General features: G+C 50.2%; 1 protein-coding gene across 4 annotated transcripts in view; it reads right to left on the reverse strand.

Annotated features, from left to right (window-relative positions):
• ARRB1 (arrestin beta 1) overlaps window positions 1-25,556 on the reverse strand; it is a 192,346-nt gene that overhangs the window by 68,161 nt on the left and 98,629 nt on the right. For all 4 annotated transcript variants that reach the window (XM_050938248.1, XM_050938009.1, XM_050938088.1 and 1 more), the window contains one exon: window positions 9,390-9,420. In XM_050938248.1, the coding sequence (XP_050794205.1) occupies window positions 9,390-9,420 (31 nt within the window). The remainder of the gene's footprint in view (window positions 1-9,389; window positions 9,421-25,556) is intronic.

Below are 25,556 nucleotides of genomic sequence, written 5' to 3' on the forward strand. Positions count from 1 at the left end.
ACAGAACTCTGAGTAATAATTCATTTAAACTACAATACAGAACTGTATTTCCCACACCCCTCAGAAGCAGTGCAAAGGCTGTGGGGGAGTCCGGGGTAACGGAGGAGCTGAGGGAAAGGGAAGTAATTGCAGGGAAGAAGCCTGGGTGTGAACTTGGAAGGTTGTTGAGTATGGATGGGAAAATTATTGAATAGGATTTTTTTTTTTTTTTTTGTGGGATGAGGGTGCAGGGAGGGACTGTTAGGGATCTTCCCGCATGCAGACCCTGGCTGACCCCCAGCCTCTCCCACTCAGTCAGGCACATCTGTCCTGTTCCCATGTGTTCCTCCACCTCCACTCAGACACCCACTCCCCCATCCCCATGTTGGCTTTCACCCCCTCCCCCTGTCCACCATGTGTCTGTGCCCCCACTCAGCCACTCCCTGTCCCTATGTGTCCCTGTACCCCCTTCCGCATCACCATGTGGCCCTGCACCTCCATTCCCATTAAGCTCCTGACACAGTCTGACCTCCCCCCACTAGCCTTCTGAACCCGTCTGCCCCCGTCCCCACAGCACGCCACGCTGCCTGTTTCCCCATAGCCTGTCTCCTGACCTGGCCTGACAGGTGCTGCAAAGAAGGCAGGCTCTTTCTCTTTCCTAGCTGGCTGGGAGCTGCTGCTCTGCTCTAATGCCACAGCGCCCTCTGGTGGGCAAAAGGCAGAACTGCAGCAACATTCCAGCAGAAGCTTTCTTCTGCGCAAAAAATTAAAAATATGCATGGCTCATTAATTATGCACATGCACAGTAGTGCAGAATTCTCCCAGGAGTATGTATGATATTTGTAGTGCTGTGCTGCCCAGAGGCCTCAGCCATGGCCCCATTGCACGAGAGGGTGTACACGCATAGGGACAGACATGGCTTAGAAGCTAAACTGACAAACAGCAGGAGAGGGAAGAGAGGCACCCAGAGGGAAAGTGACCAGCAAGGCCACCAGCAAAACAGTGGCAGTGCTGGGAACTGAACTTGAGTTCTGGTCTCAGGGCTAATGTTGCGCTCATAGCTGCTGTGAAGCTGTTACTGACCCAGAGCTGTTGTGATTAACTGGCTCAGGCAGAGGAGAAGGCTCCAGTGCCTCATCCATATCTGTTATATCAACTTGTTGTTGTAGAGCACCCACTGGCAGCAGGCCATGAACTAAGTGCATCTGCCCCCCGTTTCCCTTTAGGCCACCCATTAAAACAAGTACAATCTCTCACTGTCCAATACCAAGGCCTACCCCCAGGTATAATTTATTCATTTATATGTACAATAGTCCATAAAACCTTTGTGGTACAACCACTCACCCGATTCACGCAGTAAAATATATAGAGGTCCCATGACTGTCCATTACCCTCACCCATGAATCCCCCACCACTTGGTTCCTAGTTCTGTTCTGCCTCGTTCTAGAGTCCCACTCGTCAGGCCATCCACCTGACAGTGACCAGTCTCACGTCGCTTCTACTTAGATTCCAACAACTCAGCCCGTTGCAGCCTCCTGGCAGAGGCTCTACTCGGAAGGTCAGCTGGCTAGCCCCTCTACCAGTCTCCTAGCCAATTCCTCCTCCTTCCCAGGGATTGCCCGCAGAGCGTTCCGCTCTCTGGAAACATACGCTCAATGTTCAGCAGAGGTCAAAAAAAGCTAACCAAATGTTAGGCACCACTAGGAAAGGGATAGATAATAAGACAGAAAATATAAATCCATGATACATATGCCAACACCTTGAATACTGTGTGCAGATCTGGTCGCCTCATCTCAAAAAAGATATATTAGAACTGGAAAAGATACAGAGAAGGGCAACTAAATTGATTAGGGGTATGAAACAGGTTCCATATAAGGAGAGATTTAAAAGACTGGGACTGTTCAGCTTGGAAAAGAAAGAGACGACTAAGGAGGGGTCTATAAAATCATGACTGGGGCGGAGAAAGTAAATCAGGAAGTGTTATTTACTCCTCCTCCTAACACAAGAACTAGGGGTCACCCAATGAAATTAATAGACAGCAGGTTTAAAAACAAACCAAAGGAAGCATTTCTTCAGACAACGCACAGTCAACCTGTGGAACTCCTTGCCAGGGGATGTTGTGAAGGCCAAAACTATAACAGGGTTCAAAAAAGAACTAGATAAGTTCATGAAGGATAGGTCCATCAATGGCTATTAGCCAGGATGAGCAGGGACGGTGTCCCGAGCCTCTGTTTGCCAGAATCTGGGAATGGGCGACAAGGGATGGATCACTGGATAAATTGCTCTGGTCTGTTCATTCCCTCTGGAGCACCTGGCACTGGTGACTGTCAGAAGACAGGACACTGGGCTAAATGGACCTTTGGTCTGACCTAGGATGGCCGTTCTTACATCCTTATGTTCCCTGCAGTCTGTCTCCCAGACAGATCTCACCTGCCCCTTTCCTTGCCCTTCCAGCCTGTGCTCTCAGGCAGCTCTGACTCATCATGTCTCTCCCCTCTAGGCTCCAGCTGCCCTTTTTAAGCCCAGTTGGGGGCAAGCTGACCAGTCACATGTGCAATGACTTCCTCCCACCCTCCTGTCCTGGTTTACTAGATAAGTCCCCTTCTCAATCGCCACCATATTTCTCCCCTTGCATCCAGCATTTTAATCCCTTTTTGCGAGAAACAGGTTCCTTAACTGAGTAGCCTGCTGCAAAACACTGTGACAAACCCGTGGTATTAGCAGCATGTAGGATGAGCACCGAGTCTGCTCAAAGGCCATAGTATCACTGTAATGGGGACGCAGACCCTCCAGCTCCACTAGCACAGGCCCCTTGACCTTGGGGAAAGTCTCCATGAGCAGTACGGTTCTTATGACACACAGAGCAGTCCTAATTTCATCCAGCAGGGGGAAGTGGTACTGATACACTAATCCATTCATCCCAAGACCTAGTCTAATGGGCCAGCTTGCTGTTTCGAGTTCCATTTCAGATTCCCTAATTTTCCCAGCAAAGTAAGATCATCGCACCATCAGGGACAGGCTAATCTATAGTTCATTTTCAAGCAAGGTAAACACTCTTCCTCCCAATGGTAGATAAAACCTCAATCCTGGATTGGCTGCCCTCATTGACCAATCAGATGCCATGTTATCCTCCCTGCAGAATTCTGGGTAACTGACTGAAAACAGACCCAGCTGGTCTCACTTTGCAAGTCTCTGCTCTCAGCAAGAATGCGCCTTTTTAGGAAAGAGAAACTGCCCAGGGAGCTACAGAGACATTTTTTAATCCCCTGTCAACTGAAGGGGAACAGATCTGTTCCCTGATTCATTTGCTGTTGAATAGAGCTGGAGCTTCAACAAAGCCCTGGAGGTGAATTAAAAGCCAGATTTTCATTTTGCAGCTTGATTGAGCTTTACACTGGGCCAAAACAAATGCCTTGCTCTAGACACTCCTTAACTTTGACTATTTGCCAACTTACAATTGTATTGTGAGTCATGACATTCAGGGGGTTTCTTAAAGCCCCGGTTCCTGGATTCATGGAACTGCATGACAATTTCAGCTCACTCTTTTTTTAAAACAAGTTTCTTCCCCTCTGTCTGCAGAGAAAAGCTTGAAAACATGACCTAAGCACCCTGTGACACCCAGGCACCCCAATATTCACCAGTTATGTAGTTATGTTTTGTACAAAGTGTGCCTTGTGAGGTATCATTCTAAAAGTCTAGTTCTGCTAGACATTAATATCTTGTTGGATTGTATGTGCTATTGTCATATGTGAAGTTAGGCTATGTATGTGTCACCGAAACACATTGTGAGGTTGAAAACACCCACAAGCAGCCTTTCTGGCACAACAGTAAAAAGGCCAAACCATGTTAGTGGTTTATTGAAGAAATTCACACAAGCATAAGGATTACCCCAGGAACTGTGCACAACAGAAATCTCTCAGCAATAGCTCGACACAATGGGAACTGTTTGACCCCGCCAATGGGAAGAATATATAAAAGAGAGACAATGACATCATGATGGTACCTCACTCTCCCTACAATACCACACCCGGAAACACCTGAGGAATATAGACTGAAGGGGCTCCCAGGCTGAGGGATTGCTAGCCTGTGTATGAAAACTTGGGAAAGCCAAGGCAGCCTGTGCCTTAAGAATCTGCCAGCCTGTTAACACTCAGGGTGAGAATTCGCTAATTTATATCCTATCTATTTAGTATATTAAGTTTAAATTGCATTCTGTTTCTTTGCTAGGTAATCTGCTTTGCTCTGTTTGCTATCCCTTAAAATCTATTTTTGTAGTTAATAAATTTGTTTTTGTTTTGTCTAAAACCAGTGGGTGGAAATCATAACTGGGGAGGTAGAAAGCTGTTGCATCTCTCTCTCCACATTGAGAAAGGAGGTGACTTTCATGAGCTTATGCCGTACAGTTTCCTGCGAAGTGCAAGACGGTATAATTTGGGGTTTACACTTCAGGGGTGGGGGGCTGCCTTAAGAACTGGAAGGTGCCTTAGCTGAGCCTTGCCATGCAGAGCTGATCTCAGCACCTGTGTGTGCAGCTGCAGCTGGGTGTGTCCTTATGTGTGCTGGTGAAAGTGTGAGACCAGAAGCGTGTCTGCAGCTTGTCACAGCATTACAGCATGAGTGGGAGTCCAGGCTGGTGGGTCAGGGGACTCAGTGGTACCCCAGTTCCAGGAAGCACCCTGAGGAGGGGAACCCAAACCCCCTAATAGCTCAGAAACCAAAGGCAAATAAAGAGGAACCCCAAATTCATTATTTAAAAAAACCCTCATTATTTTTACACCAATCTCAAGATTTTTTGGATCTGACTCACAAGATTTGAATACCCGGGGCTGGCAAGACTGTATCCAGATCTGAATTTTGCAGTGTGAGGCAGGGGTCATTGCTTCCCATTTCTTCCAAGAACCCAAGACGCTTGGGTACCATAAAGTGAAGAACCAGCTTCTCTATTGTGGAACAAGCACTGTACATTTTACTGTTTAAAAATGCCTTATTGGCCAGGTTACTTACTTCCGCATTCCCTTCATTAAGTCTCGTGTATACATTTCATAGCACATTCAGACATTGTCACGTCACGGCCACAAAAGGGGCCCTGGAATTTTGACAGGGTGTGATGTTATGAGTGTAATATAATATCTCATTGACAGGGCCAGAAAGAGTTAATTAACTCACAGACTGACCTAACCCATGGCTGAACTGTAAAGACTGGTTAGGAAGATATGTAAATGAATAGAGCTTTGAAACGCAGGTCTGTATTGTTACAGGTAGAAGAGTAGATATTTGCTCAGGTCTTGTGATGTAAGCGAACAAGTCTTGTCTATTACTCTAGCTTTGATTCAAAGATCACCAAAGAAGTATTAGTATTTAGGAAGACACTTGAGGGAAATAGTATTATTGTCTATATGTCTCTTTGAAGGTTGTGGTAACCTGATCTGAACTGTTTAATGGATAAATTACCCTGTGCTAATTGCAAGGATGTTTGGAAGAATGAGACTTAAGCCTATTGTTTTCTCAGGCCAAAAGGTGCTGGAAATGTATAAGAACCCTGGAACACGATCCTACTTCATCTCAGATCTGCTTTGGGTTTCAAGACAGGGAAACCTTAAGCCAGGAGGATTGAGATCCCCAGTCACTGACTGGAGTCACTCTGAATATGCACATTGGACAGTAACCGATGGACTATATCTAAAAGGACTTTTGGCAACTACAAGCTCATCTCTATGTATCTGAACCTCAAGAATTGAATTCAAGTCTGTCTGTATATTGATCTTTTAACCAACACTCTTTCCTTTTTTAATAAATTTTAGTTTAGTTAATAAGAATTGTCTATAAGCATGTATTTTGGGTAAGATCTAAGTTAAAATTGGACCTGGGTGTGCGGCTGACCCTTTGGGATTGGAAGAACCTTTTCTTTTATATGATGAGATAAGATTTTCAGTAATTATCATCATATGTTTGACGTGTGTCTGGATGGAGGCCTGAGGCTGGGTACTTTAAGGAAACTGCATTGTTTGGACTTCTGAGTAACCAGTGAGATACTACAGAAACTGTTTTATGCTGGTTTGGTAAATCTAAGTATTAGAATATCTACCAGCGTTTGGGGTTTATGTGCCCCGTTCTGTTTGCAGTTCACCCTGATTGAGTGACCTTAGCTGGCTCCCACAGGTAGCACCGTCACAGTGGCGTAGTCGGCAGGATCCACAGAGCCAGGTCAATTAAGCTTTGGGTCAGAACCCCACGCTATTCAAATTTGAATTTTGGTATTGAGAGTTTGTTTGGTTAAAGAACAGTTGCAATGGGTGAGCAAAGAGCATGTGAAGGTCTTGGCAAAAAAAAGCCCTGGAAGATTTGTGTTCAGAAAAGGGGATAAGCTTTAGAAAGAAAGCTACAAATCAAGAACTGAGAAATCTGTTAATGGCCAGTGATTAGGGGGCAAGAGCGCAGCCCTTACCTGAGGCTACAGAAGATGCAGAAAAAATTAGAGTGCAGAAGGCAACAAATAAACTGTAACTTGAACATGAAAGGAATCCAGCAGATCTTCGATTGCTGGAAAAGCAAAAAAATAGCTAAATTAGAAAGAGAAACTGCTGAGAGAGAAAAAGAAGCTGGTAAAAGAAAGAAGGAGGTGATGAGAGAGAAGAAAGAGCTCATAAGGGGTGTCTGGAGCCGCTGGCTGCTGAGGAGAGGGTTCACCAGACGCGACAAGAAACTGCCAGACTTCAGCTCAAAGTCAAAAAAGCAGGCGAAGAACAGCAAACCGTATTCTCTTGAATGTCCGGTTTCTAACAATGTTGGTATGTTATATAACTCTGAGCAGTTGTCTGGGTGTAACCAAATGTACCCCAACACTGCCACCTTTGATGTCAATGCTGTTACTGTGAGTTCAGTAGGTGATTCCACAAGCCGGGCCAATGCTATGCACGGGAGTGGTAACGGAAAATTCATAGAGATGTAAAAGTCAATGGTAACAGCTGTTTAGGGCAAATTATGGCTTCTAACATCACTCTTGTTAAAGCAGATCTTGTCAAAGAGGAAGATTATTTACCAAATCAGAGTGTGAATGTTGTAGTCCTCTATGAGTTTACTGTGTGCGTGCCTTCAGCCAGAATCCACCTTGAATGGAATGATATTAAGCATGAAGTTATAGCTGGGGTAAGGAAGTTATTGCCTAAGGATCTTTTGATTGGGGAAAATATTAAAGCTTTGTTCAATCCAGGTAACCAGTCACAGGAAAGGAATGATCTTAAATCTGTGTCTGTTATGGGCAATGATTTGCCTGGCGGGGGTGTCTCCAAATGTTTGTCTGAGAAAAAGAGCTGTTTGGCTGTGAATGAAGTTTCTAAATGTCTCTATCTAATGTCTCAGAAGTAAATCTGGAACTTGATCAAGACAATGGAGAGGAGGACAAGATTTTGGAGGCGCCTAGGCAGCCTTGGGAGCTGATGGCTTTGTCTAGGCAGCAGTTTGGGAAGGCAGGGATAGTGGAAGATGAGTGTCACTATCCCTTACCTGTTACCTGTGTGGAGAATTGTGACAGAGAAGGAAATGTGCCTGTGTCTGTCAGGGGTATTGACATGCCTATGGAGGAAGCTACCTCGGTCTCCAAGCAGTTGTCTATGACCAACCCGGTGTGCTGGGATAAGGGATATAAGATCCCAAACTGTGCATCTGCTAAAGGAGAATGTGTCTCCGGCTCTTCTTTGTCTGTGAAGCAGACAGAAGGTGCCTTTCAGCCTGTGATGGCTGAGGGTGATTCAGTTCTCTCAGAGTTGGTTCTGGATTCAACTAAAGCCCAGGAGGGGAATGGTCCTAAATTCGTGTCTGCTGGGGAAAATGGCACTATAACTAGGTTGCATCCAGTTAGTGTCTTAGCAAAATCCCAGAGACCAGACAATTCTGGTGCTTGTATTTTACCTGTTGCTAATGTGTGTTAGGAAAAGAATGTAGCAACTCTGTCTGATCAAGGTGATACCCTAGCCAGGGCACAAGAAGAGCATGAAGGTGATTTGATTGTGTTACCTACTGACAGCTGGGAAATTTGTAGCAAGAAGGAAAAGATTCCTAAACTTGTATGTGGCAAAGGGAAGGTGAATGCGTCTAACCTTTTTTCTAGTAAGTCTTTAAGTTTGCCTGAAAGGGGATTGTGTAGAAATCTGCCTGATGGGCCAAAGGTGATCATGGATGTGAGTAAGACCCAGAAAGAGTCTGTTGTTTCTGAGGGTAGTGTTCCTTTAGAGCAAGCCCTAGGTGAAGAGGGTAAGGGCAGAATTTCTGTAAGGGGTGAATTGTTGCTTAAAGAAGTTCCCGGGGAAAGGAATCCTCGTGATAATCTGTGCAAGCAGTTTGCTAAAACTGAAGGGTGTGAAAGTGAGTTAATACAGGAAGTTTCAGTTCCTAATAGACAGAAATTTTCTGTTGTGAATGGATCCACTGACTTTCCTTTTGAAAGATGCAGTGTGGATCCCTTTGAGAAGGTCTCAGATGGTGTAAAAGCTGTTAAAAAAGTTAAGCAGCCCTATAACCTATTGGCTGTGTTTGGCCAACTTGTTGGGAAGACAATGGTGTTGGAACAGGAATGTCTCCATTCTAATTCTTTAAGTGAGCAGTCTGTGCTTCAGGGTCTGGGAACAGATTGGGTTACTGGTGTTTCAGAGCAGAACAGTTTTATGGCTGAATGCTTAACGATGCAGGGGAGAGCAAGCAAACTCTCACCCTCAAACCCTTTGGATTTGTGTGGTATCTCTGGAATACAGAGTCCAGCCTTAAAATTGGTAGCAGCTAAGAATTTAAAAACTAGTGTTTGTGTTGATGTGAATTACCTGCCTGGGAGAAGAAAGACTTGCTAATAGCTGTTAGCACAGAGAGCCCACTCAATCAACCAGTGAATTCTGTTAAGCAAGAGAAATCAAGGTTTAATCTTTCAGGAGAAGGAAAAAGAAGAAAACTTGATTTTGCAAAGGGAAGCCACAGGTTAACCCTAAAAGGCCCAAACCCCAGTGGTATTGAGCCAAAGGTGTGGCATGACAAAAATAATTGTAAATGGATACTTGCAAAGGATTTGTTGTTATTGCCAATGGTAATTTTTGTAACTAATGTGTTGCTATTACCAGAAACTGTAAAAATGTACAATGTGCCTAATCTTTTGGAAAATCCCTTGAACATGTTGGCAGTGATACATAAGAACACACCTTATGTTAAAGGGCCTGGTTATACTGATGTTTCACAGTTAATGCCTGTAAACAGTATTGGAACTTTTCACAGAAGAGACATTCCAGACCTAATGTGCTGTGTAAGAAGGGAAACTGAGGCACACCCACAGACAGCAATGTCACACAGGGCACACTTGAAAAAAATGGCTTTTGACACACCCCACTCCTGGCTTTCAAAACCCAAAGACACAAGGATGATGGACTCACCTTTCCGTTGGGACTCGCTTTCTTAAATACTCTGCAAAACAAGGAAGGGAAAGATTTGTTAGCACAAGAGAAGAGAGACTTTGAACCCAGGGCGAACTTCGTGGGTGCATGCAGCAGTACTGGCATAGCTAAACCAGGGTAGCCAAAACACAATATAGACAAGCCCAGGGCTTATCTACACAACTCTATATATGGACTTTGATATAATCTGTCTGTCTACCCCGTGTTTAACCCAGAGTCCCTAAAGTTTGCTCCAAACTCTGATCACCATTAGCTGATCTTTTAACTCCTTCTCCAAACTGGGTAAAACCCAGTGGAGTGCAGTCATCACTCAGGCAAGCTGCGCACTGAAATCAAGGGCAGCTGGGCCTGAGTCACGACTGCGAGTCTGTTTAAAGCCAGCAGTCTTCTCAAGGGTGGAGACGGGAGCAGAGATTGAATTCTGGCAGCACATTTTGCTGCTAACACTCAGTATTTTGAGCTCAGCTAACTAACAGCAGGCAGCAAGGTCTAGCAGAAGGGTGCCAGGCTAGGGCTGGGGACACTCACATTATATTGCCAGCTCTGTGTGACCTTGGGCATATTTTTCCCCCTGTGCCTCAGTTTCCCTATGTCAAATGGTGGCCCCTTCTCTGGCAGACTCCAGCACCCGAAGGATGCCTGCCTCTGTCCCCTTCAGTCACCCATGCAAAGGAACACTGTATCTCAGTAGAAAATTCAAATCCTTTCTATTCACAAAGGGCCACAGACCCCTCATGAAAAAATCAGTTCCCCCCAAAGGAAGACCCAGGCACAACACTGCAGTGCTTCACTGTGTAGCCCTCTGCCCTGCTTCCTTTAGCTCCTCTGCCTGTGTCCTGCTCTCCACATCTCCTACCTGAGACTTCCAGGACAATGTCTCACTGTGAACTTTCTCCTGCAGCCCACTCCCAGGTGAGTCCTACCCTTGCTCTGGGGGGAACCCCCTCCAGGGTCAATCCCTTGCTTCTAAGCCCAGCTTGCATTTACCATACTGGTTCTTCCCCTCATTCCCTGGGGCCCACTGCATGAGCCTTCCTGCAACATTCATTCAATCCCTCTCTGCTCAGTCTGTTTTCACACAGCTTTCCTGGTGCCTGTTCTCAACTCCAGCTGGGAGACAGCTGGCCAGTCCCTGGACCCTGCTCCCTCTTAAAGGGGCCTGTCACCAGTGAGAGGGCCCCAATCTCAGCCAGGGCTTGGATAGGGTGACCAGATTTCATAGAAGATCACAGTTGATAGGGAACCTCAGGAGGTCATCTTGTCCAACCCCCTGCTCAAAGCAGGACCAATCCCCAGACAGATTTTTACCCCAGTTCCCTAAATAGCCCCCTCAAGGATTGAACTCACAACCCTGAGTTTAGCAGACTAATGCTCAAACCACTGAGCTATCCCTCCCCCCGCAAGAGCAAGCAGGATGCCATGTGGGGCTGTCCTGAGCCGCCTGGCATTGCTGCTCACCTGAGACATCCCACACCTTGCACAGGGCTGTCCCAAGGCCACTTGGCTTTGCTGCTCACCTGAGTCACGTGCCCTGGACTGACTGCTGAGCCCCACAGTGCCTGGCATTGGGGCTGTCCACCTGAGCCCATGCCACCCTGGGCTGACCACCCAAGCCCTGCGCTGCCTGGGACTGGGGTTGGGGCTGAATACCGGAGACCAGCGCTGCCCCGGGATGATTGCCCGAGGGATGATTGCTCGAGCCCAGCACCGCCCAGCGCCTCGTGTCACCACTGGCCTCCCCAAACATTCCTCCATGCCCCACTAAGGGGGCTCGACCCACTTGTTTTGCAAAACTGGACATTTGTTCCCTTTGCTCTTGCCCATGATCAGAGCAACTTGCAACTGGCAAGAACAAACAGGACAAAGGTCATTTTTGCCCTCCAAAGAAGTCAGCATGTCCAGGACCAGGCTGAAATAAGTGGACTGTCCCAGCAAAAATGAGATGTATGGTCCCCCTAGGCCTGTCACATTAGAAAACATTCTCTGCAAAGCTGATGCTCTGTGCTGAGGCTGATCCATTTGCTCTGGGGTTGCTAGAAACCAGGGGGCACTTATGAAGGAAGTCTGGGCTGAGAGCTGCCTCCCTGGTGGATACATTAGCATCATGCAGCTGAGGAAGGTGAAAATCCCTCGGCAGAGGCAGCTGTGCTAGGGGCTTATCCTCACCTGACTGCTAGTGACAGACTGCCAGGTGCTTGGCAATGGACCCCGTGTTGCCGCTGCACGTCCAGATCGTGGCTGCCATAAGAAAGTCAAACACTGGGGGTTTCTTTAAGGAGGCTGGTAAAGTGATAATTGTGCAGAGCTGGCAGAGAGGATCTGCTACTGCAGCTCAGGAATAATTCACTGCATCCTCCCAAATGGGACTGCTGGAGGAAACATCGCCTGAGAGCTTCTGGCTGGCTAGACTCATCGCCAAGGGACCCCAATGCCTCACAAGGAGTAACCACAGAGCAGCTCTGCCATGGTCACCCAGTCCATGGATAGAGGTAGGGTAAAATTACCTAGGACTCCCATGGCACCCACTGCACCCAGCTCAGCCTGCTTAGAATATCCACACCTAGACAGACGGGAAAGGAATCTGGTGTCTCTTGAATCTGTCCGAGTTCTCTGAGTACAGGGAATCAAGGAGATTAGTTATGGGTGATATAACTTATTTGGACGCTGAAGAAGCCTTTCAAAAGTCCCTCACGAGAGGCTATTAGGGAAACGAACAGTCCGAGAGGTGAAGTGTCGTCCTGGATTCACAAGGGGCTAAGAGACAGGAAACAAAGATCTGGGGCCACATGGTCAGTTTTCCACATGGCTAAAGGAAGCAGCTGCCACAACGCTCCATGTGAGGGCTGGGGTTTAGTGGAATTATTCATGCTTTGGAAGAGGGAGAGAGCGGGGATAGGGGACGTGTGCAGATGACACAAAGTCACGGAGGTTCATCAGGGCTAGAGAAGACAGAGAGGACCGTCGGAGTGACCTAGCAGAGGTAGGGGGATGGGCACCACGATGACAGTGCCGGCAAATGCAAAGTGACGTGCCTTGGGAGGAACAATTTGGGATTGTGGCACACGTCACTGGGATCTGACATAACTGTAATCACCTGGGGGACAAACCCAGAGGGCCCAGTGAGACCCTCTATCCATCCATGCTACGCTACCTATGTGCCAGGGTGAGTTCTGGTCACCCTAGCTCCAAAAAGACAGAGCAGAAAGACAGGGGGCAGCTTGTGAGAAGAATTAGAGGCCTGGCGAGAAACCCACAGCCGGAGAGACCGAAAAGACTGGCGCTGTGTAGTGAGAAGCCGAAGGAGGGGAGGCGTGCTAAGGTGTAGGACACACACTGACTGGTGCAGAGAAGGGCAATCAGCTGCTCCTATTTGCCCTTTCATAATGCAAGAGTAACCCACGCGTGAGTTTGTTACAAGGCACTGTCTGTGCCTGATCCACAGGGGACAGAAATTGTGACAGCCCGTAACTGGGGAACCTCGGCTCTGGAGGTGCCTGATTCGATGTCTAGAGTGTCAGCCCAGCGACCAGCCACTGCACAGGCACCAGCAGACGTTAACACAGATCAATAACTATTCACTGCCCACTGCGGGGATTCGGACTCTTGCACCTTGCGCAGCAGTATGTGGTGCTGGCCACGCTCTGAGCCAGGCTGCTGGGTTCGGTGGGGCATTGGTCTGATCCAGCCAGGCAGCTCTTAGGAGTTCAGACCATCTGCCAGAACTTCCACGGGCTGTTCCAGAGTATCGCTCGTGGGCTCTTAACATGATTCATTGTCTGGAACAGCACGCTGGGTTCCCAGTCAGGGACCAGGACCCCGTCGGTGCCGTACGGACTATCCCAAAGAGTTTACTCTCCAAGTAATCTCTGTAACAATGGGTAAACATGCCAAGGCATGTACAGGGTCCCAGCTCCCGCGGCCTTCCTGCCTTGGGCTAGGCAGGGCTTGCGATTTGCTCTTTCATCTCCATTGGATCCAATATCCCCAAACCGTTTTAACAGAAGCCGGGTTAGACAAAGATCAGGTCAGCCAGGCCATGACGGGATCTCTGTGTTAGAAAAACATCTGCCCTTTACAAAGGCTATTCCAATGCTTCTAACACCGGCGGGAACTTTGGCTGAGATTCTGAAGGGGCCAGAAGGATTTAGGCACCCACTTGAATTCAATGGGAGTTGGCCACCTCATAGACTCATAGACTTTAGGGTCAGAAGGGACCAATATGATCATCTGGTCTGACCTCCTGCACAATGCAGGCCACAGAATCCTACCCATCCACTTCTATAACAAACCCCTAACCTATGTCTGAGTTATTGAAGTCTTCAAATTGTGGTTTGAAGACCTCAAGCTGCAGAAAATCCACGAGCAAGTGACCCATGCCCCACGCTGCAGAGGAAGGCAAAAAACCTCCAGGGCCTCTGCCAATCTGCCCCGGAGGAAAATTCCTTCCTGATCCCAAATATGGTGATCAGCTAAACCCTGAGCATGTGGGCAAGACCCACCAGCCAGCACTCAGGAAAGAATTCTCTGCAGTAACTCAGATCCCATCCCATCTAACATCCCATCACAGACCACTGGGCATACTTACCTGCTGATAATCAAAGATTAATTGCCAAAATTAAGCTATCCCGTCATACCATCCCTTCCATAAACTTATCAAGCTTAGTCTTAAAGCCAGATATGTCTTTTGCCCCCACTACTCCCCTTGGAAAGCAGTTCCAGAACTTCACTCCTCTAATGGTTAGAAACCTTGGTCTAATTTCAAGTCTAAACTTCCTAGTGTCCAGTTTATACCCATTTGTTCTTGTGTCTACATTGGTACTAAGCTTAAATAATTCCTCTCCCTCCATAATACTAATCCCTCTGATATATTTACAAAGAGCAAGCATATCCCCCCTCAACCTTCTTTTGGTTAGGCTAAACAAGCCAAGCTCTTTGAGTCTCCTTTCATAAGACAGGTTTTCCATTCCTCGGATCATCCTAGTAGCCCGTCTCTGAACCTGTTCCAGTTTGAATTCATCCTTCTTAAACATGGGAGACCAGAACTGCACACAGTATTCCAGATGAGGTCTCACCAGTGCCTTATATAACGGTACTAACACCTCCTTATCTTTGCTGGAAATACCTCACCTGATGCATCCTAAAACTGCATTAGCTTTTTTAACGGCCATATCACATTGGCGGCTCATAGTCCTCCTGTGATCAACCAATACTCCAAGGTCCTTCTCCTCCTCTGTTGCTTCCAACTGATGTGTCCCCAATTTATAACTAAAATTCTTATTATTAATCCCTAAATGCATGACCTTGCACTTTTCACTATTAAATTTCATCCTATTACTCCAGTTTACAAGGTCATCCAGATCTTCCTGTATGATATCCCTTCCAGGGGGTTCCACGGGTGCCACGGAGGCGGGGAATGAACTGAAAAGCCCAAGGTTCGTGCCAAGTCACCTCCCATTGGAATAAGACCTTGTTTGCTCTTGGTCCACCACAGTTGATGGGATGCAGCCCTATGTCCCCTGTTCTAAAGGGGAGGTTGTCACATTAATCAGGACACTCTCTGGTAGACCTGCCTTTCCTTGTCTCACACTCGACACAACACGACCAGTACGCAGCACAATACATAGCCTCTGAGCTTGCAGGTCACCTTTGTGTGTCAATTTCACCAACTCTCCCTCCTCTTTCAGAGGCCACCTGTCAACCCTGGGCAGCTCTCGCCCACCTAATCCACCCTTCCGAAAAGGTTCATAGACTCAGCCACTGGGAGGCAGCGTGGTTCAGTGGGGTGGGCTCTGGCCTGGGAGTCAGGGACCTGGGTTTTAGTCCCAGCTCTGCTACTGGGTGAGCATGGGCAAGCCACTTCCTGCCTCAGTTTCCCCTCCCACCCTTTGTGTTGGCTATATAGATTCAGAGCTTGTCTCTCTGTGTTTATGCAGCACCCAGCATAATGGAGATCCCGGCTGTGTCAGGGCCAATGTTGTAATGCTAATAAACACCCACAGCAGGGGAGAGAGAAGCTGACAAGCCGAAACCCAAATTGTGTCTTGCTTTATTGACTCAGCAGCAGCTAAATGCTTTGCATGGAAGCTTTTCCCGGCTCTGAGAAGTGTCAACATCTTTGCCACCCCAGGCTCCCCTGCCCAATGTTATGTCTTCAGCTCTTGTTCTCCCAAATCGGCTGCATGCCTTCCCGACTGAAGCCAGATTCCCCTTGGATGTTGGGGGTTATTGTTTGCACACTGTGCAGCTGGAGAGACGGTCTTTGTGCTTCTGTTCCGCTCCACATTCGCTGTGCAGCAGCAGCAGCTTCACAGTTGCTCAGAGAATCGCGGCATAATTGGAATGATATTTCCCTTCCCTTTAACATCCCTCCCAGCTGCTCTGGCTCCTTGTCATTTCAAAGGCAGTGCCTGCACTCTCCATTTCACTGCTGGAGGGTGGCATCTTCTCCTCCATCCTAAGGCAAAGGGTCTGTGCCAGAGACAGTGTAGCCTAGTGGTCAGAACACAGGAGCAGGGCTCGGGATGCCTGGGTTCTAGTCCTGGCTCTGGTGCACTCTGTGACTGCACATCACTTGGTCTCTCCATGCTTCAGGTTCCCCCAGCGATGAAGGGGTGTACTAGCCGCTCGCAGGGGGACTGGGAAGCTTAGTTCATTAACACTTCTAGAGCTTTGTGATCCTGGGGGGAAAGCCACCCTGGGAAGCTCAGAGCGATTGAAAAAGAGAGAGGTTCTCCACACAGGCTGTGTGGTATCAGCCCCTCAGCCAAGCAGTCTCCTTTCTCAAAGCGAGCGCTGGCCGGTTTATGGCACGGTGCATCCTCTGGGCTTCGAGGGCAAAGGCAGCAGCCTGCGGGTGTGAAGCGGCAAGAGGCAGCAGCAGGAGGGTCAGAGCTCATTGCTGTGGCCCAGAGACAGCTGCAAGAAAGGCAGGTGGGGACCGTGGGGATGCACCTCTGGCTCCCTGCGCATTCTGGTCAATCTGTCAGACTCCTTCGGCCAGGAGAGCGGCCGGGGGGGGGAGGGGGCAGCTTGGTGGATAACCAGTGAGATGCCAACCCAGGCCAGCACCTCTGTTCCCAGCTCAGTGGGGGTATCTCTGCAGTCGGGTCCCAGGAAGGCGGAGAGCTCGCTATGCACACGCAGGGAAGTAGAGCAGGCAGGCACAGGCTGGGAAATGAAGCACGCACACAGGGGAACCCAAACCCAGAACACAGAGTCGCTGCCACAGGGAAAACCAAAGCTCATATAGAGGCACTACACAGACACACCCAGAAAGACGCATGTCCACCTGAGCACCAAAAACACAGCTGCACGTGCCTACAAACACAGAGAGATAGCCCACCCCAGCCCCCGTACAGCCTTGCTTTGCTCAGTCATAGCGTCATAGAAGATTAGGGTTGGAAGAGACCTCAGGAGGTATCTAGTCCAACCCCCTGTTCAAAGCAGGACCAACCCCAACTAAATCATCCCAGCCAGGGCTTTGTCAAGCCTGACCTTAAAAACCTCTAAGGAAGGAGATTCCACCACCTCCCTAGGGAACCCATTCCAGTGCTTCACCACCCTCCTAGTGAAATAGTGTTTCCTGATATCTAACCTAGACCTCCCCCACTGCAACTTGAGACCATTGCCCCTTGTTCTGTCATCTGTCACCACTAAGAACAGCCGAGCCCCATCCTCTTTGGAACCCCCTTCAGGTAGTTGAAAGCAGCTATCAAATCCCCCCTCATTCTTCTCTTCTGCAGACTAAACAGTCCCAGTTCCCTCAGCCGCTCCTCAGAAGTCATGTGCCCAGCCCCCAATCATTTTCAGTCTCCCCCACTCTCACTCCCCAGCTTGGTGTCATGTCCTGAGGCCAGCGAAGCATTTCCAGCTCCTCCTTGGCCTGCCGCACCCAGAGCCGGTGGCGCCCCTCTCCTTCGCAGCGACTGACCCAGTTTGCTGCGTCACTAGCAATTAGCTACACAGCTCCGTCCCTGGAGAGAGCATGGAGTGTGATGCAGTAGGGATGTCTGTGTGGGGGATGGGAGAGCCGGGGATGTCTTTAGGTGAGGGACAGGACCAAAGCCTGTAACCTGAGCCAGGCTGGGGGCGAGGGGGTCAGCACCTTTGCCCAGGAAGCCGGACAAAAGGAAGGGGCCGGCTGGAGGGAGTTAGTTCAGTTTCGGTTTTGGGCTGGGTGGTTGGAATTCAGGGAATCCCTAGCTGGGGACTAAGCTTCCTGAACCCCCAGAAGGACTTGATTGAAGGGTCCTGGCTGTGCCTACAAGCTCTGCTGTAACCTGCATTCCTGTTGTCCAATAAACCTTCTGTTTTACTGGCTGGCTGAGAGTCACTGTGAGTCCTAGGAAGAGGGGTGCAGGGCCTGACTCCCCCACACTCCATGACATGGAGCTACCACCAGGCCTTTGTACACCACATGTGCCCACTTGCCAGCATTCCCTACGGACCAGCGAGCAGCCTGAGCTCCCGTCACCTTTGCAGGAAGCACCCAGCTCCTATTAACCTCTGGCTGCTGCAGCCACTGACTCTCACCATCTCTGTTTTGCCCCCTGTTGTAAGGCTCTCCGAACCACTGAACTACCCTAATCCAAGCTCACCAATCCAGGGCACAGTGTGACCATCTCCATTTTGTCCCACAAAGTGCCACGCAGATCACACTGAAAGTCACGGCCCAGAAGCTTTACAATCCCACCTGCCTGGGCGAATTCCAGGGGGACACACCGAGTCCATGCACAGAAAGAACCAACCGGCAGGACAAGCTGGTGTGTACAACAACCAGGTCCAGAGGCAGTACTGAAAAATACAGCCCGTGTATGCCATGTTCCCCTCTAGCGGCTAGTCTGCACAGAGGATAACAGCCACCTACTGCTGCCAGCGAATGGAGTTACTTCTTTAAGTTCAGGTAACAGTGTGGTGTGCGCTGGGAATTTAAATGGCTCTGAAATGCAGCCTGAGCCTACATGAAAAGGCAGTTCCCAGCACAACGCAGCGAAGTTTGCACTCTGCAGCACCCAGGGACTGATGGGCTCTGACCGGGAGCATTGCAGGAATGGGATCGTGGGGATTAACGAGGGAGCTGGTCAGAGATGACCCAGTTCTGTAGAACTTTAATTAGCAGCTCTGATTCCATTAGCACCTGCCCCAGCCTACCCATTATTCATCTCAAACTGGCCCCCAGCGTGTTTTACTGCCCGCCCCAGGCAAAGGAGATGAAAACGCATTCCGTTTTCCTGGCAAGGCTCATATTTTAGTCATGCCTCCATGAATTTTTCATTGCCACCCTCCTCCTTTCCCCCCTCCCCCCTTCGGGAAGCTAGGACGGATTTCAATTGGGCGTTATGTGGCCTCGACAGAAATCAAGGAGCGGCAGAGGGAGCGTGCCTGCCTCGCGGCTCTGGCCCGGGGAACGGACAGGAAAGGAAGCCGAGCCTGCTGCAAGGGCGTCTGCAGCGCTGGTTCCCAGGGGAACACGGGGCGCTGATGTTGTAATGGAAGCCCTAGCTGTCTTCTACCATTTCCTGTCTACGGGCCAATTAAGGGCAGCTCTTTACAATGGAAATGGCCCTGGAAACAAAGAAATCCTGAGCTGCCAAGGCAGAACTCAGAGGCCTGCTGGCTCTGACCCAGATCTCAGCTCACTCAGGGCATCATGGGGGTCACTATGCAACCCGCCAGGAGGCTGGGTCAGCTCACACTGCTGCATGTGCCAGCAAGACCAGCCAGGTTCTTGAGCCACTTACCAATCTTGGAGGGGGGGGTTGGCAAGAGAGGGGAGCACACACGGGTCGTGACCAACACCAGCGATTCATCAGAGGTTTTTAGGCTCCTGCTGACAGCAGTCAAAATGTTTTCCTGTAGCGACATGCCAGGGCAAGTGGGACTAGTCCTGGGAGCTGCGAATCAGACTCAGCGCTTGTTTTGGGCCATACGTGCCCCGCAGAGGCATGCTCCCCTGCGAGTCCCTCTCCCCTTGATATTCAGCATACACTTTCCTGAGGCACATCCCAACACTCCTAGCAAACTCCCCTAAGCAAAATCACCATCACTTCACTTCCTCTCAGCCACGTTATACACATAGGGCAAAATTCTGCCCCCTGCGACCCCAGAATACGTGCTCTGATGCCAGGGGTCCGCACCAGTACCACAGAGCCCACAGCACTTAGCTCCTGTCGCCTTTCCTCTGCTCAGTTCTGCTGCTCATTTCTGAATAGCTCCCAGTTCCTGGCTCCCTCACTCCCAACATACCCAGAACTGAACAGTCACCCCAGGTGCTGTTTCTGTCCGGCTCTGTGCTGCTGCGGACGCAGCTCGCTCCTCACCGGGCCTATCTGCTGCCGTTTGGCTTTGCTCGCTGTGGCACGTTCATCCCACTATCTCAGCCTCACAGCTTCCCAGGACACTCCCACTGAGTTCTTCTGCCTTCACCTGGCCTCCCCCAGGTGCATTAGCCTGCATTTCTCCTCATGCCAATCTCTGTTCAGTAGTTTCTAACCTCTCCCACCCCCTTTGGCTTCTTTCTCCACCCTGGTGTTTGCAGCTCCTCGCAAGTCAGTGTCAGCTGCACACGGACATGTTCTTTTCTCCCTTTTCCAGATCACTCATGGCGATGGTAAATACCCAACAGTGATCCCTGAGTTATGTGCCAGCAGGCAACTCCCCCAAACAGATACCACTGATGTTTAGCATTCCACTTTGGCCCAGATCCATGGCTGCATGACAGCAGCGTTCAGTACAGCTCAGAGAGCTGGGGGGCAGGGTGGGGCAGAGGGAAGAGTAGACTTATGCCATCTTTACATCTGTCAGTCCTGGGTCCAACCAGTTACCTAAGTGATCTCTGGCATAAAGTGGGGCAGCCTCAGGGTTGTTCTACTTTGCACCAGCTGCCAGTGGCTCCAATAGGGCATAGAGACACCTCTTCCATGCCTCCTATTCCTGGGGCTGGTCGTGGAGGTGGGTGTGATGCGGTAGGGACTGTCTGTGTGGGGGATGGGAGAGCCGGGGATGTCTTTAGGTGAGGGACAGGACCTAAGCCTGTAACCTGAGCTAGGCAGGGGGGAGGGGTGTCATCACCTTTGCCCCGGAAGCTGGACAAAGGAAGGAAGCTGGACAAAGGAATCGGCCGGCTGAAGGGAGTTAGTTCAGTTTCGGTTTTGGGCTGGGTGATTGGAATTCAAGGTATCCCAAGTTGGGATCCAAGCATCCTGAACCCCCAGAAGGACTCAATTGAGGGGTTCTGGTTGTGCCTCCAAGCTCTGCTGTATCCTTCGTTCCTGTTGTCCAATAAACCTTCTGTTTTACTGGCTGGCTGAGAGTCACTGTGAGTCCCAGGAAGAGGGATACAGGACTGGACTCCCCCACACTCCGTGACAGTGGCGTAGGAGCTGCTTCAGTAGTTCTATACCACCTGGAGATTTTCATGCACAAGGGATCTCCTCACCGGTCCAGGAAAGCAGGGCAGCAGGACAAGATCTGCCTCTCCTTTTATAGCACCTAAGTCAGTGTTTCTCCCCAAATCATTCCAAATTAATTCACCGGGGGAGATTGTGAGAGACATGGTGGTATCACACCCTCTGCTACTTCCCCCCTTCACTCGCTCATTGGGCAATTCGCCCCGAGACACGACACCGGTTCATGGGGCCCCCGTGCTTAGCGCTCATGCTGCTGTTACCCTTCGGCTAGTTAGTGATTCGGGCCGTTTCATTGCTAGGGACAGACCCACAGCGTGGAAACAACCCGGGTCCCTCTGCTTCCTTCCTCCAGAAGCCGTTGCCTATTTGCCTTTCTATACAGCTGTCTGATATGCCCCGTTCCGCTCAGAAGTACCGTCAGAGGAGCAGTAAGACCTTGAGCAAATTGCCTCTAAGATGGTGCAGCTGTGATGGAGGGAGGCTGAGATAGAGCCATGTCGGCTTCAAGACCTGCACTGAGACCCAGAGCAATGTCAGCAGAACCAAGCAAACCTGAGCCAGCCTTGACAGGTGTTCAGCCTGTTCTTAAAAACCTCCCGTGACGGGGATCGCAGCCCCCTTGGGAATCAGTGCCAACGCGTAACTCTCCTTAGAATTGGACATTTTTTCCTAATCCCTAAAACTCCCTTTTGGCCTCTGTGGAGCCAGGCTGTGCTGAGCTGGAGATGGATTCCATCTGGAGCTGAGCTAATCCCAAAGTATGAAAAGCAAACAGCTGCCGTGGGGCTAATGCTCCTGGTGTTATGGTCCAGGTCCTAGTTACTCCTTCTGCTGATGCACTTAGATGATCTTGTGGTTCAGACCCCGGGGACTGGGAGGTGGGAGTTCAATTCCTGGTTCTACCACTGACTCCCTGCATCACTACAGCTCTGTGCCTCAGTTTACCCACCGGCGTAATAGACACAATAATACCTCCTTTGTAGGTTTAGAGCGCAGGCTCTTCAGGATGGAGATTCTCCCTTACTGCATGAGTCCAGCACAATGGGGCCCTGATCTCCGGCCCTCTAGGCGTGTCCCTCCCAACTGACCCCAGCCAGCAGAGTGCCAAGCAGCAGGTCGGGGAAGGTGCCGCTTAACTCAGTTCATATGGCCCTAGCCAATAGCAGAGTCAGAAAACCAAACCCCTGGAGCCCTGCTCAGGCAGTGACCGAGGGCTCACAAACTGTAGCAGCCAGCTCAGCTTCTAGTCCTCCCCTACTCAACTGCCTGTTCCTGTTTACAGGGCCCAGCCCCTCCTCGACTGGCCCAGGTGCCTTTGGCTGTGTGCACCAGGCTGTCCCCCAAACGGGCAGTACACCCTGTACTGTAGTACCAATGATAACGTCTGCATGGACCACACAGGGCTGACTAATCTGTCCCAGCATGCACTGGGCAGAGCGTAAAACTGGGGATGGGTGTGCAGGGGTGGTAGGCAGTGGTGGGTCTGGCGGTCTCTTCCTGGCTGTTCCACAGTCCCAGCCAGGAACCTGGAGGGGATATTGCTGAGTCAGGAGGGGGTCACGCTCTGACGCCAACTGGAATGTCCCGAAGGCGGCCAGTCTCATTTGCAAGCACTGTGCACTGCAGGAACCGTGCACTGGAGTCACACAGACCTCCCAGACAAAGCCGAGCGCAAACCTAGCTCCCGATTTATTGCACGGTCAGGACAGTCCTCGCCACACGATCAGGGCCACTGGCAGATAACAGAGGTCATGACCCCCTCAACAAAGCTTTTCCCATAAATCTCCCCTACTGAAAGGTGCCACCTTCCAGTTATTAATCTAACCCTGGCCCAGCTACTACATTACATTAATGGACTGGGAATGGCACCATCTCGCTCTTCTCTGCTTTATGTGATCATAAATCTCCAATGCTTACTCCACGCAGCAGAAGCTAATGAGCCAGATCGGAGGAGCCAAGGGGCCAACCTGTCTTCAGCACTAACCATTCAGTGGAGGGTCGTGGAGGGAGAGAAATAGCCAGGCCCTGCTGAAAAATAACGGATGCCTATGACTCCTGAGAGCTCAGCAGCCTGAGGATCAAAAGGTTAAACCGCAGGGTGGCATGTTTTCAGTAGACAGGCAGGCCAGGTGAAAGGAAGGGCCCATCAGTCCAGTAGAGCACCGGCGGGGAGCACTTAACAAACAGGGCACGACCTACTCCCAGAATTCCTACTACAAGCTGGTGCACACCCAAACCCTCCCCTATGCTCAAGCAGGGAGGGGAAGGTGGAGATTTCAGGATCTCCCACTCCAAAGATGCTGGCGCCCTGTGTTTGAGCGGTGTTAGCGCTCGTGGCCCGGGTGGGCCTCCACTCACCAGGGGGCAATATAGTGTTATGCTTGAGCAGGTCGGATATTCCAGCCAGAAGAGAAAACGCTGGTAGTTCAATTCCCTTCTCTGCCACAGACTTCACCTGTGACCGTGGGCATGTCACTTAGCCATTCCGTGCCTCAGTTCCCCATCTGTGCCATGGCGATAACAGCCCTGCCCTGCCCCAGGGGGTGTGTGAGGATAAAAACTGTGAGGTGTTCAGATGCTCTGGTAAATACCGAAGACAGATCCCCCGACGGACCCTGTTCAGTAAGAGATCGAGTGCTTGCAGCTCTCTGTGGGCCCAGTTCTGCAAGGCGCTGAGCATTCACAGCTCTTGCGTTCTTCCCTGTGAGCGCAGGGTGCTCAGTGGGACGCAGGGTCCCGTCACATGGCACACTCCCTCTGGTGGAGAGTCCAACCCAATTTACGGCTCAAAGTCAGCCAGGGGGTGGGAGGGTCGGCAGGACCCATGGGAGATTCACCCACATCTGAGGACCAGGTTAGAAGGATGCAGGGTCACAAAGGTCTGGGGCTGCTGTTCTGGGAGTGCTCTGCAGGTGAGTTGGTACGTTCTCCACCCACAAAGGGCAAAGCAGGCAGTGTAATGTAATCAAGTCAAACCAAAGAAAGCCCCATTCACAGCAGATTTGCTCCAGCCCCCGCCAAGCAAGAAGGGCCAGAACAGATCACCGGTCGGCTCCATCGTGCTGAGACACTGTGGCACTTGGCCAGGGACAGCACTCAAAAAGTCAAGTAGCAGTTAGCTGGCCCAGCGTGAAAAGCTGCAGCGAGGAGCTAGGGGAATGAGAATGGAAAGGACTGGAGGGCAGAGTTGAATGGAGCCGCAGGCCACGACCATCCACAACACTATCTGCCAGCCACGAGATGTTTACTCCACTTGACAGAAACTGTGCACTTTCCTCAGCCTCTGTTCACTTGCCACCAGATCCTCCTTTCCCATGACATCCAGCCTCAGATGTGTGCACTCAGGAGCAGATTAGAAACTCTGCCTTGCTGTGCTCAAAGAATTCAATCTATTTAGCTTAACAAAGAGAAGGGGTGACTTGATTACAGTCTAAGGATCTACACGGGGAACAAATATTTAATAAGGGGTGTGGCAAACTGGGAATGTTCTTAATGTTTGCTCTGAATACTGTGTTGGTGCCTCAGTGTCCCCTAGGCAGTTCTTAATATCTAGGTGATGGAATAAGGGCGTGTGATTGCTGCAGAGGAAGGGGCCAGTGCACCTAAATGCCTGGCACTCTGTCTCCTAGCCACTGATGGCCTGGGCCCCTCCTCTGCAAAGGTGCCAACTGAAGGTGTTGGAGACAAAGAGGTCAGGTGACCTCCTGGCCCAGGAAAGGAACTGAGCAGAGGAGGAGGGGCTGGAGGGGGTTTGGGAGTCTGGAGCTGGCTGGGGACAAGAAGTGAAGTTCAGATGTGGGGGTCTGGCTCACTGCCCCTCAGAATGGACCCAGCCGAAGTGTCCGGTTTGCTGTATCTACAAGCTCTGTCTTAGACCCTGTTCCTGTCATCGAATAAGCCTCTGTTTTACTGGCTGGCTGAGAGTCACGTCTGACTGCAAAGTGGGGGTGCAGGACCTGTGGCTTCCCCAGAAACCTGCTGGGGTGGGCTCGCTGTGGGAAGCGCACGGAGGGGCAGAGGATGCTGAATGCTCCAAGGAGAGACCCAGGAGGTGAAGACGTGTGAGCTTCTTGCCCTAAAGACAGTCTGCTCCAAGGGAGAGGAGGCTCCCCAAAGTCCTGACTGGCTTTGTGGGGAGCAGTTCCAGAGCATTGCCCAGTGACTCCGTGACAAGGGGCTATTCAGTCTAGCAGAGACGGATCGAACACAGTCCAATGGCTGGAAGTGGAAGTGACTGGAAATAAAGTGCAAATTTTTAATGGTGAGAGTCACTGGAACAATTTACCAGAGGTCATGGTGGATTCTCCAGCACTGAGAATTTTTAAATCAAGACTGGCTGGTTTCCTAAAAGCTCTGCTCTAGGAATTATCTGGGGACAGGTCTCCAGCCTGTGCTATGCAAGGGGTCCGACTGGATGATCACAACGGTCCCTTCTGGCCTGGAAATCTAGGAATCTATGATCTCTGCCTATCATCTCTTGTCTGTTTCCTGCTCAACCATCTGATTTCCATTGTCCCCCCTTCTGGAGCATTCCTGGCACACACATCTGTGCAGTGCCTAGCACAACTGGGCCCCGGTTTCTAGCGGTGATGCTGAGAGGAGAGGAAGAATTGAGAACACTGCACCAGATCCTCAGGAGGTGAAAAGCATCATAGTCAGTTGGCTTTAATGGAGCTATGATGATTTACAACAGCTAAGGATCCAGCTCTCGGTTTTCTCTGTCTCCCTCACTCCCCTG

The sequence above is a fragment of the Gopherus flavomarginatus genome, chromosome 1 (genome assembly GCF_025201925.1).
Source record: "Gopherus flavomarginatus isolate rGopFla2 chromosome 1, rGopFla2.mat.asm, whole genome shotgun sequence".
NCBI classification, from domain to species: Eukaryota; Metazoa; Chordata; order Testudines; family Testudinidae; genus Gopherus; species Gopherus flavomarginatus.